Below are 12,796 nucleotides of genomic sequence, written 5' to 3' on the forward strand. Positions count from 1 at the left end.
GTGGAGGAGACATAAACCAGCACTGGCAGCTGAGTGAGCCTGGGCTCACTCATAATTATGAAGTGTCCTCACCAAAATTCAGGGTGGGGCTTGGTCCCCAGTGCCACAGCACTGAAGGGGGCTCTGAAGGCAGGTGATTGGGTAGTGGGGGTGGAACCTTCATGAAAGGCAATGGTTCATTATACCAGGAGCCCAGTCCCCTTTTCTCTGTCCCGCACCCACCTGCCTTCTCCTTTCCATCACAAAATTTCACCAGGAGCCCCTCAGAAAATGGTGCTATATTCTTGGACCTCCAGTACTGTAGCCAAAATAAAACTCTTTCCTTCATAAATTACCCAATCTCAAGTATTGGGTGAGAGCTGGGCTGAAACAATCTGCAATTGACATCCTGGCTGTTGCACAACTATACACAGATGCTCGGAAGAGTTCCTGTCATGGCTGCTAGCTTCCTACACAACCTGCCCTCACTCCTTCACGCTTTTGGCCCATGCCCTCACTTCCTACTCCTCCTGTCAGCCCTCTTTAGTGATATGGCTTTCTTTGCCATTCTTGGAGCATCAGGAATGCTCAAGCCCCAGGCCATTTGTGCATGCTCTACACCCATTTAGATATCCACAGGTCTTGCTTCCTTAAACCACCTTTCAGGTCTCCACTCAAGTACAGTCCTGGCTGTACAGTGACATTTCAGTCAACAACAGACCACATATACAGAATGCGTTTTACTGTACGGTCTAGCAAAATACAGTGGGCTACAGTAATTAGGGTCATACACCCCATGATGTTCATCCAATGGAAAAATTGCCTAATGAGGTATGTCTTGGAATGCACTGCCACCATTAAGTAACACAAGGCTGTGCCAGGCTTAGGCCTGGTTGCCCTGGCTCAAATCACAACCCATTCCTTTCTCTTATCTCCTTTCCCTGCTTTATTTTCCTTTTTATCATCCCTCACCAACCTAGTCACAACATTTTATCATGTATCACGTGAATCTCCCCCTAACTACAATGGAAATGTCACAACGATTTGGAACTGTAGGACTTTTTTAGTCTATTTTGTTTTTTGCTTAATCTCCAGAGCATAAAACAGCATGTATCATACTGGAGGTGTCCACAGGATACTCAATATGTATTAGTTGACTGAGGGGATGAAACACATTTGCTGAATGTATGGGCAAATGAATACCTCACGTACTCCATTGCAGTGGGATGGTTTGCTCTTAAAGGCCAGCCATGTCTTAGTTGACATTGTATGCCACCCTCTTCCCAGAATTAGAGGACTGTGCACTGAGTGCACACTTGCTGGGTGCCCATGTGGATGAGTCCTACCTTTCACCAAGGCTTCCTTTTTCAGAGCTGAAACAATTGAACGAAACCGGGGGTGTGTTTTATCTCCCAGGGAGAGAGCATAGGCCACAATGGCCAGGGTGAAGATGTTCTGGGACATGAGGGTATTTCCCAACAGGAAGCTGTCAGCTCTTGTTAGAGCTGTGCTGATTTTCTGGAAATAAGACCAGAGAAAACGTATTACTTTGCCAAGCGTCAGTCTATAGACTGATGGTACCACCCCTTAGCCAGGAGCAGAAAGATGAGGGATAGAGCCAAGACCCAGAATGGAAGGGGATGGTGTCTCAGACTAACAATCCTTGGAGAGAAGGGGCAGAGTGTACTTTCTGGAGAAAAAAAAAGTGGATGTCCATAATTAAGTGAAGTATTTGCCTAGGAATTCCCACTTTCCCTTTGGAGTAGTTTTTTTTTAAATTTTGTCCCTGAGTTTCTTCTGATTTGCATCATCCAGCATAACCCCCCAGAAAAAGCACAAAAGATAAACATGACAACTTTCATCTTCCGTCTCACACATTCAAAAGGAACTGTAAAAGCACACACAAGCAGCAGAAAAAGAGTAAAACTGACAAAGTACTTTCTTTCTTTCTTTTTTTGAGCCAAAGAGTTAAATGTTTATTTTTCAAAGGAAATAGTTAAAGGATTGTGAAAGTTTTTATTATAAGTAAATGTTGTTTATGGAGAAATACTATATTTACTCTAATCCAAGCATTATATGATGCATACATGCATGTTCCTATCAGCTCAACCTGCACGGTTGGCTCCCGCCTGTAATTCTAGCTTCATAGAAGGCTGAGATCTAAGGAATGCAGTTTGAAGCCAGTACAGGCAGAAAAGTCCTCATGAGACTCTTATGTCCAATTAACCACTCAAAAACCTGAAGAGGCACTGTGGCTCAAGTGATAGAGCTCTGGCCTTGAGTACAAAGAGGCTCAGGGACAGTGCCTGAGTTCAAGCCTCACAACTGACAAAACAATAAATAAAGTAAAATGATAATAATAATAATGAAAGAAGTCTTGCTGGGAAGGGAGATGTGCTTTCTCCTTTCTCCTAAAAATTCCTGGTAACAAAGTCCTTATCACTCCAGGCTGAGAGTACTAGCAGAGTAGCTGTGGTTGCTCTTTCTCTCCCAGCTCCACCTGTGCCTCTCACTCATGTAAACTTCAGTGCCAACTGATCAGTTAGGTTCCTGGGAACTGTCCTCCTTTGATTCTTTCTATCTTGAGAGTAAGTACAAACATCTGTGAAACAAACTAAAAAGTAGTTTGGTTCTGCAGTTTATGTTCTGCAAATCCCTTTGGGTTTGCCCATCTCAGGTTCAAAGGATGTGTGTAACTCACTTCTGCTTTGCAGGCAGGAGTATTTAACCTCAGCCCAGGGACCTAGCTTGGGTCACCTCTGATCATCTCTGGAAGCTCCTATGGTGTTTCCCTGAGTTAGAGCCTCTCTCTGTGTCTTCAGTACTCAAATGACAGTGATGTCTCACAAAGATAGGTCAAGGAAGCTGGGGATGCTGGGTCATTTTTCCCAAGATAGTTCCAGTTATTGTCCCAGCTCTACAGTTTAGTAACAAATTCACCTTACCTTCCAGGGGTCAGCTTCCTTAGCTTTCCATGAGGAGGTGAGACAAAGTGACTCAAATATCTGTCACAGTTTGGTAACCCTTTGAGTTAGTCATTTTCAAGGAATGTGAGAAGTAGAAAAAGAAGTATTTGAAAATACGTGTCATCAGATGGGTATAGCCCCGTCAGAAGAAGACACAGCAAGAGATCAGCTAGGGAAAAAAAGAGAACTCATACTTACCGTCAGGGGACAAATGTCAAAGGACTTTCTAATTCCAATCACAGAAAAGGCTGTCATATACAAGGTGTTTTCTTGAGCTTCAACAGGCAAGGTACCCTATAATAATATTTAAAAAGGAGGACAAAGTGGAGTTTTTGGAGAAATTATCTGTTTTTAATCTCTGTTTTGAGCCTTCTCCCACTCTTCCCCTTTGTGGAGTCTAGCTGGATGGCTTACATCTTCTTCCTAAGCACTCGGATTTTCCCACAGCCCTTTTCACTTACCCTGCCCAACCCCCCAATCCCCACTTCATACTTCACTACATTTAAACTCTCCTTTCTCTCCAAGGTCCTGTTCAAATGCTAACTTGTCTGCAGAGTACTGCAACATGAGCTCTGTTCTTAGAGTAATGATAACCCAGTATAATGCTTATAAGACTTTTCAGTGAAGTTGGTTTACCTCTCCAGCTTTATTGGCCCCTGTTCTTTGAATAGAACACCCTCTCTCTCTTTCTGGAATTCAAATTGGTAGGCTCACCGGGCATATAAAAGATGTTCAACATCACTAATCATCAGGGAATGCAAATTAAAAGCACAGTGAGATATCATCTGTGAGGAAAGCCATGATCCAAAAGGGGAAGTGCTGGCAAGGATGAGAGGAAAGGGAACCATTGTACACTGCTAGTTGGAATGTAAATTAGTGCAGCTACTTTAGAAACCAATATAGACCAGGTTACAGGCTTGCACCTGTAATCCTCTGTACTTGAATGGCTGAGAATGGGAGAATTGTGGTTTGAGTCCAGCCTAGGCAGAAAAGTTCATGAGATAGATCCCTTCTCAAACCTATATCTGAGCATGATGGTGTGTGCCTTTCACCCTAAACTACGAAGGAGGCTGAGACTGGGAGGACTGCACTAGCATAGGCAGAACAATCTTCACAATTCCTCCTCAAGGCAGGGAAGTTGGATGTGCCGGTCCTGTCCTCTCAGCAATGAGGGAAACAGATTGTGATCCGGGAGTACCCCTGAGCAAGAAGCCATACTCTATCCTAAAAACAACCAACAAAAATAGGACTAGAGGTATGGCTCAGTGGTAGAGTACCTGCCTAGCAGTGTGAGGCAACTCTTTTTTTTTTTTTTGCTTTTCCAATCTAGATTGGATTCTCTATTTTCAATAAAACTGTATTTCCCTTTCCTTTATATGTTACCAGACATTTAAAATTAATTACTGCCTGACTTGTCAGCTAGATCTAAAGCTCTTTATCCCCAGTAACTATACTGTTCACTGTTGGGTCTCTGCCACCTAGCCCTTACTACATATTTGTTAGATATTTATTCACACAGATTATTAGAGTTACTGGTATTAATACTTGAATTTCCATATCCATCCCTTTCTCTACCAGTGGCCTAGGTCCTTTGTGACAGAGATCTAATCTGGAACATATTCTTCCTGACTCTCCTTTCCCACTACTCCTTTGCATGTAGTAGGTGCTCAGCCAATGGTTGTTGAGGGAATGTTGAAGGATGGATAGCTGGTTATCTGAGGGGAAAATGTTTTGCTCTTCAAATGGCATCTATATGATCAGTTTCTCCTACTTCTTCTGGGAACTGTAGTCTGCTGGTGGTGTAACAAAGGACCATCATGAGACCCATTGTCAGCCATGGAGGCCATTCTTGTCTGATAAGAGAGGCATTGGATTTGGGCATGTAGAAAATATTTCTGCTGGATCATCAATAAAAACATTTTAAGAATAGAAGACAGTCCAGAGTATAGTGATACTGTAATTATAATCCAAATTTGGAAGCAGGTTCTCATCTCAGAAAGTAGTTGGTGGCACTTTTTTCATTAATTGTTTCTAACCTCTCTTAGTAATAGGATGCAAATAGGGTTGGATCGTTTATACCATATAACCTTAACTCATAAGCAGGCTCTGAACTTTAGATACAGCTCCAATACCAGAAGTAAGGAATCAAATAGGTACATTTTACTTATTCTGAAATCGCTGGAATTAACTCGCAAGAGCTACAGATGCTTGGTGTTTCAAATAAGTGATAAGAATAAGATATTATTTATTTGACTAATGGGAACCATCTGAAGGTCTTTCCATGCTAGAACACAAGGAAATCCCAGTGTATTATTGTCCTATTTACAAAGTAAGTTTCTTTCTGGGTTACATATTTTAATTTGTCGCTGGGAAGGTGGCTCAGTGGTAGAGTGCTTGCCTTGCATGCATGAGGCCCTGGGTTCGATTCCTCAGCACCACATAAACAGAAAAAGCCAGAAGTGGTGCTGTGGTTCAAGTGGTAGTGCGCTAGCCTTGAGCTGAAAAGCTCAGGGACAGTACCCAGGCCCAGAATTCAGGCCCATGACTGACAAAACAAAAAACAAACAACCATATTTTAATTTGTCCTCTCTTCTTTTTTGTCTTCCCATAACAGAATGAGACTGAAACTCAAACTTGTAAAAATTTGATTGTTATTTTGTACATCTGATTTCCTTACCTGCAATTTTACTGGATGATATTGGGATTTTTCCTTGAAAGACCCATTTTCCAATTGGCAATTCTCAATCAGCCACAATATAGAATTGCAAATTGAATTTTGATTCTGTTCTATATATTCATGTACTTGTCCAAGTATTCTTAAAGCAAATGCTGTTAACCTTTAAGACAAAATTGAGTGCACCTTTAGAATACCAAGTCCTTGCTGGATTCCACTAACAGCATGTCTATTTCACGCAGTTTATTATTCTTGTGTGATTATTGTTTTTTGTGGGCTTTTTTTGGTCATGAGACTTGAACTCATGGCCTGGGAAGCTGTTCCTGAGCTTTTTTGCTCAAGGCTCATGCTCTACCATTTTGAGCCACAGTACTATTTTTGGTTTTCTGGTGGTTAATTGGAGATAAGTCTTGTGGACTTTTTTGCCCAGGCTGGCTTTGAACTGTGATCTTCAGATCTCAGCCTCCTGAGTAGCTAGGATTACAGGTGTGAACCACCAGAGTCACCTAGTTTATTCTTTAAAAGAAAAAATTTTGATGATGAGACTGGTAGGGAAGGGATAGATGGGAAGAGGGGAGAAGATGGCGATCTCTAATCAAAACCACTGCATACATATATGGACATGATAAATTGACACCCCTCCCCTTGTACATCCATTTTAAGGTAATAATAAAAATATGTGGGGGAAGGGTGAGAAATGCAGTTATTATATTCTATGTACATTATGTAAACATTGGACTATATAACTTAAGGATGGGAGGGGAAATAACAGGAAGAACAATAGATCAAGATGCATTGTCATAACCTGACTTATAAAATTGTAACCTTTTTTATTTATTTATTTTTTGTTGGTTGTGGAGCTTGAACTCTGGGCTTGGGTGCTGTCACTGTGCTCTTCAGCTCAGGGCAAGCACTCTACTGCTTGAGCTACAGCACCACTTCCGGTTTTCTAGTGGTTTCTTGGAGATAAGACTCTCACAGACTTTCCTGGCCGGGCTGCTTCAACCATGAGCCTCAGATCTCAGCCTCCTGAGTAGCTGAGATTACAGGCGGGAGCCACCTGTGCCCGGCTCAAATTGTAACTTTTTAAAACAGCTGCTTAATAATAACTGTTTAAAAAGAAAAATTGAAAGCATATGATTTGATAGCATGTGTCCATTTTATGAAATGACAAAGGAAAATATATGGGAAAAAACTCTCCAAATCATTCAGTCAATGAATGGGGAGGAGCATTAAAAACCAAAAGAAATATTAGTGCTGGATCTGAAGTGGAAGTCCGCCTGGTGTGTTTGAGAAACAGGAAGGCCATGGAGCTACAGTTGAATATAGGAGACCAAGGAGAGAGGTAAGGAAGAGCCAGATCTTAAAGACCTCTTGAAGCCATCATAAAAATATTGTGTTTTTTAAAATTAAAATTATCTTTAAGTAGTTGTACAAAGGCGGTGCCATCTAACAAAGCAGTTTATGAGCACAATGCATCTTGGTTAGTGTCACCCCCTTCAACATCCTCACCCCGCCTTTGGCCCTCCCCTTTCCTTACTTTTCTTAATTTTGTGTTATATGCAATGAATTATTGATGCATTGTCTCCCTCTTCCCCCCTACATTTCTTCACTCCTCTTCCCTTAGCCTCACTGCCTCTTTCATGTTCCCATTCCCAACTGCTGATTTTGTGGGGCTTTGACCTAGTCTTTCAAAAAGATTATACTATTTGAGCTCTCCATAGAGTCTATTATACTTCAATTAATTCATTTTTAACCATTTGCATACCACCCATCCTGTTTACTTACTGATTTATAGGTACATTCTATCTACCACAAATGAAGGAAGCCATGTAAGCTTTGTTTCTCTGGGTCTGGCTTACTTCATTTAATATAATTTTTCCCAAGTCTTTCCATTTCCTTATGAACAATACAATATCATTTTTGTGTGTTTATTTTAACCCCAGATATGAGAAGCTCCTGAACATTTTAGAGTGACATTACCTAACATATATTAACTGGTCACTCCAGTGTCATGTTGAGTAAGTATTGATCCAAGAGGATCTTTAATATACAAATACGTGAATTCAAATAGAGTTCTTGTTGGGTTTTTAAGAGATCATTACCGAATTATTATGATCATTCTGAAACTTGATTTTTGCCCTCCTTCAATGTTCAGTTGTTGTTGTTGTTTTTTAAGCTGTCCCAGTAGATCTAGTTCATTCCTTTTCACCCTCATGCAGTGTTGCATTTAGTCAGAAGACTAAAAGGAGTGAGTACAATATTCCAGACAGGAAGTTGGTTTAGACCAGAATGGTATAAATGTCATTGCTGACAAGTAGTCAAATCCAGGATGTGTTTGAAGATACAGCCAAGCTCAGATGTGGCTGAAGAAGAAAGACAGGACTGAAGAAGGACTAGGATTTCAGTATGAACATCTGGAGGAATGGAATTTCCATACTGTCTTTTATTCTTAATGAGTAAATCAAACTCTGTATGAAAAATACAAGGCAAAATCTCCTACTTACCAAGTGCTAGCATCCCCACCCTTCCACATGCTGTAAGAATGGTCAGCATTTCTGTAGGACATGATGCTCACCAACCCTAAGATACACCAGAAAAAAAAAAAAGATAGTGTTTCATTTGACTTCGGTTTCTGTTCAGCTTGTCATATCCCCTCCCCCCCATCCCTGGGGAACAGTAAACTTCCTGTCATGTCCAGCAGTAAGTCATCGTGTAACAAACACTGAACTTCTCAAAATAAAGGACATGAAGTTCTTGAACTGAGAATCAGTTTCATCAATCAGAATGTTCTGATCTGATTCAAAGTGCTCTGAGGGTTTCCATTGCAGGCATCTTGCCTTTCACCCAGGCATTTTGGTAACATTCAGCCTAAATGCCACAAAAACAGTATTCAGGTATACAACAGAGACCATCTCATGTTTTTTTGTGTGGGGGGACTGAGATGCTTTTTACAATTAAACTTGTACATAGCTTGTAACACCTTGAAAATGAACTCAGTCAGAAATATTTGTTTAAAAAATCAGATGATATGAAAAAAATCAGATAATTTATATTATTATTATTAGTGGTGGTGGTATTTGTTGTTGTTGTTTTACCTTCTTTCATTTTTTTCTTCAGGATCTGTTTTTTAGTCACTGAGTTAGGATGAAAAATGTTCCAGTGGTTTCCTGCTTCCAGGTAGTGAAACACATAGAACGTTGGGACGATGCTCATTAGCTCTGCCTCAGCACTGCCCCGGGGAAGGTGGGTTAGGATATCGATGCCATCTTTACTCAAAACTGTAGACATAACTTCCCCTATAAGGAGCCCTGAGAAAGAGAAATCAGAGCAGACACAACCACTTCCTATCGACTTCAAACACGATGAAGAGGGAAGAGCAACTGGTTTCACCCCATTTTATCTCAGCAGTTTACCTGCTTCTTAGAAATGGAGTGAAGAAAAGGGGATCTGGTTAGAAGTAGGAATTTAAAAGTAACAAAGAAAAAGACTTTTAAAATATCATGATGGGGGGGGGGAAATGGGAGAAAATGAGGGAGGTAGTGACATTGTTCAAAAAGAAATGTACTCATTATCTGACTTACGTAACTGTAACTCAGCTGTACCTCATCTATACAATAAAAAAATTTAACATCATGATAATATGGTAGACAGATTAGCACATAAAGAATATGGCAAATGAGCTGCTATTGAACCTGATGGGTTAGGACATTATGAATCATATCAGACAATCCTTTGGGAATCTTGGGCAAGCCACTGGAGGTGAGAGAATTTCTGGGATGGTTTTTTTGTTTGTTTGTTTGTTTGTTTTGGGTCCATTCACGGGGCCCGAACTCTGGGCCTGGGCACTGTCCCTCAGCTCTTCAGCTCAAGGCTAGCGCTCTACCACTTTGAGCTACAGCCCCACTTCCGGCTTTTTTCTTTTTGCTTATGTGGTGCTGAGGAATCGAACCCAGGGCCTCATGCATGCAAGGCAAGCGCTCTACCACTGAGCCACCTTCCCAGCCCTCTGGTATGGTTTTGACCATGTGTATCCCTTCCAAAATCCATATGCTGAAACCTAGTCATCAAGCTAATGATAGCTTGTGGTGATTATTAAGGTTTTAGCCTCACGAATGCAATAACAAATGTCATAAAAGAGGTAGGAGGGAGCTGTTGACTCTTTTTGACATTTTGCCTTTTGTTGTGTTGAGGATGCAGCAAGAAAACACTTGGGAAGCAGGGAGAAATCCTTGCCAGACGTTTGGAGCCTTTGGATTTCCCAACCTCTAATACCATGAGAAATATATTTTTGATCTTTATAACTGATCCGCCCTCAGGTATTTTATCACAGGAGCATAAGTGGACTGACAGCTCAACAGGGCAGTGTTGTCTCAGAGATGTCTGTAGGTCATAAAGCCTTCTGTGGAATTGGACTGGCCGTGAGTCCCTTAGAAAGTTCTTTATGTCTTGAAGTAATTGTGCCTCATTTTAGAGGAGTCTTTGGGGCCGTTGGCAACTCCACTCTCCATTATGGGAGAACTGATCTTTATTTAGGTGGGGTCCACGAAAGAAGATAATTGGAAAAGTGATCACGTGTTTTGAAGCTAGGGCACAGAGAGAATGTACTCTCAAGGGCAGAGTTTACATATGCAAGGAAATAGAAAAATAGAAACACAACACTCTTGAGAAGATTTGGCTTTAGTCTGAAGGACAAAGTGAAATAAGAAAGAAAAACAGGATCTGTTGCTTTACCTTTTACACTCAAAATCCTTTTGACATTTGTTTTGGGGACCATATCTACTGGGATCTTGTATGGGAACTCCTTTCTTCTGCTAATGACACCTGTAATTTTTTAAAAAATCATGTTTATACAGATTTCTTAGGGGAAAATGACTACATATCATTATGTATCGTATATTGTACATGACACCCAAAATTTTTAAAGACGTTGGTATAATAAAACTACTAAGATTTTAAAAGGAAGAAAAACCATCAAGTACATTTATCAAGCCCTTGGCATGTATGAGCTCTTTAAAATAACAGATTAAATTTAGCGGTAAGCTCCCTGTAGTAAATAGGTTATATCAATTTTATCCATCAGGAAGAGGTAATATGCCATTTTTCCAAACAGAGAAAATTGTTCCTGGAATCAAAATCTAAAAATAACTAACATGTAATTTCTTAGACAAGGTAATTTGCACACCAGCTCCATTGGGAAGCATGAACTGAAATTCTTTCCACTTTCTGCTCCTAGTCTTAGACACACTTTTTCTATTATGCACACAATAGCCAAGTTTTAGAATACTGGATACTGGGTCAGATAATTTTTCATTATAATCAGTCACTGGTGTATATCATAAAAATGATACTTGGCATTAATAGCGTACCATTTGTTCTAGTAAACGTGTGTGTGTGTGTGTGTGTGTGTGTTTATGTATGTAGGTACTGGGCTTGAACTCAGAGCCTTGCACTCTTACTTGGCATTTTTTTTTTCAGGGCTACAGCTCTATTACTTGAGCCACATCTCCATTTCTGGCTTTTTGCTGGTTAATTGGACATAAGAGTCTCTGGGATTTTTCTGCATGGGCTGGCTTTGAACTAGGAAAGACAGAGAGACACAGAGACATGGAGAGAATCTTTGCAAAGTTCTAACTTTGTCTAGAACTGTACTATAGCTGAGCAAAAGCAGGGAGATAGGGAAGCAATAGGCATGAGGAGAATAGGTTCTTTTTTTGGGGGGGGGGTCCAGTCGTGGGCCTGAACTCTGGGCCTGGGCGCTGTCCCTCAGCTCTTCAGCTCAAGGCTAGCGCTCTACCACTTGAGCCACAATGCCACTTCCTGTTTTTTTTTTCTGCTTATGTGGTGCTGGGGAATCAAATCCAGGGCCTCATGCATGCAAGACAAGTGCTCTACCACTGAGCCACCTTCCCAGCCCGAGGAGAATAGGTTTGCAAAGTGACTGATCAACCTTGTTGTATTTTCAAATGATGCAAGTTAAATAATTATGTAATAATACCTTTTTCTTAGATGTTCTTTGGATTGATCATTCTAAAATAAAATACTACAAATCACTGCGATGTATAGAAAAAATCACTAATATATCAGGAAGGCAATCAATTGTTACTATTTCAAAGTCCTGAATTTAGAATGAATATCTTTAAATGGAGTAATTATCTTTGTTTGGTGTCAACCATCCAGATAATGGCACTGTGAGTGCTACTGAGAAAGGTAATGAGGTAGGGAATAGACAATTTTTAATCTACAATTGAACATCTTGAAAAATAGATTACATATATGTTTTAGTCTTACATCATGTTTTAATTTCAAGAGCAAAACCCACGACATATTAATAAAATTATTTTCCTACCATAAATTCCCTTTGGATCCAGAGTAACACCAGCATAACTTTCTTTTTTGATTCCTTCTGGCTAAAGACAAAAAGTACTTAGTTAAGAATATAATTATATCTCTATGACCTAGCTTCCTTGGATTGATTTTTCTCAATGAAAAAAAATCCCTTTGTTTTTGAAAAGATAAATGATTACAAATGCTTCCATGCATGCATATCTATAGCAATAAGATTTTTCTATGTGACTACTGATCAGAGAAGGCAGTAAAAGTAATAGTCAGGTTATTCCTCCAAGGACTCTGTATATATTAGCTTATTTAACCTCTAAATATTCCATGAGTAGAAACTATCATTACTTCCATTTGACAGTTACAGATGTGCACACATGTAGAGGTCAGGTAACACATCTAGTGTCACATCCATAGGCAGCACGAAGCCAGGTTTTAAAGCCAACCAGCTTGTTCCAGTCTCTCTAGGACCTATGGCTCAGGAATGTGCCTTGCACCAAATAAATCAATACATGCTGTTCTTGGTGTTGCATTGTTTTGTTTTTATAGAATCTTGCCCAGGCTGGCCTCAAACTTATAACCCTTCTGCCTCTTAGCCTCCTGAATAACTGGGATTACAGGCATTACAGGCTGTATTTAATTCAATACATGTTTAGCTGCAGTGATTTCCAAAGAGAACTCAGATAATGAATGCTTAGGAAGATCCAATCTGTCATCAACCAGTCATGTGGCCTTTGTCAAAAACATCTTTTTAAAGTATTATTTTATCTATCTATCTATCTATCTATCTATCTATCTATCTATCTATCTATCTATCTATCTATCTATCTATCTATCT

General features: G+C 40.1%; 1 protein-coding gene across 1 annotated transcript in view; it reads right to left on the bottom strand.

Annotated features, from left to right (window-relative positions):
• The window catches only part of C5 (complement C5), an 81,786-nt gene that overhangs the window by 33,759 nt on the left and 35,231 nt on the right, over nucleotides 1-12,796 (bottom strand). The window contains exons 22-28 of the mRNA XM_070012725.1: nucleotides 11,969-12,029; nucleotides 10,354-10,443; nucleotides 8,718-8,930; nucleotides 8,127-8,202; nucleotides 5,623-5,782; nucleotides 3,144-3,239; nucleotides 1,326-1,497 (exon numbers count right to left, since the gene is read on the bottom strand). Coding sequence (XP_069868826.1) covers nucleotides 1,326-1,497; nucleotides 3,144-3,239; nucleotides 5,623-5,782; nucleotides 8,127-8,202; nucleotides 8,718-8,930; nucleotides 10,354-10,443; nucleotides 11,969-12,029 — 868 coding nt within the window. The remainder of the gene's footprint in view (nucleotides 1-1,325; nucleotides 1,498-3,143; nucleotides 3,240-5,622; nucleotides 5,783-8,126; nucleotides 8,203-8,717; nucleotides 8,931-10,353; nucleotides 10,444-11,968; nucleotides 12,030-12,796) is intronic.

The sequence above is a fragment of the Dipodomys merriami genome, unplaced genomic scaffold (genome assembly GCF_024711535.1).
Source record: "Dipodomys merriami isolate MVZ:Mamm:240054 unplaced genomic scaffold, mDipMer1.0.p SCAF_11, whole genome shotgun sequence".
In the NCBI taxonomy this organism is placed as follows: Eukaryota; Metazoa; Chordata; class Mammalia; order Rodentia; family Heteromyidae; genus Dipodomys; species Dipodomys merriami.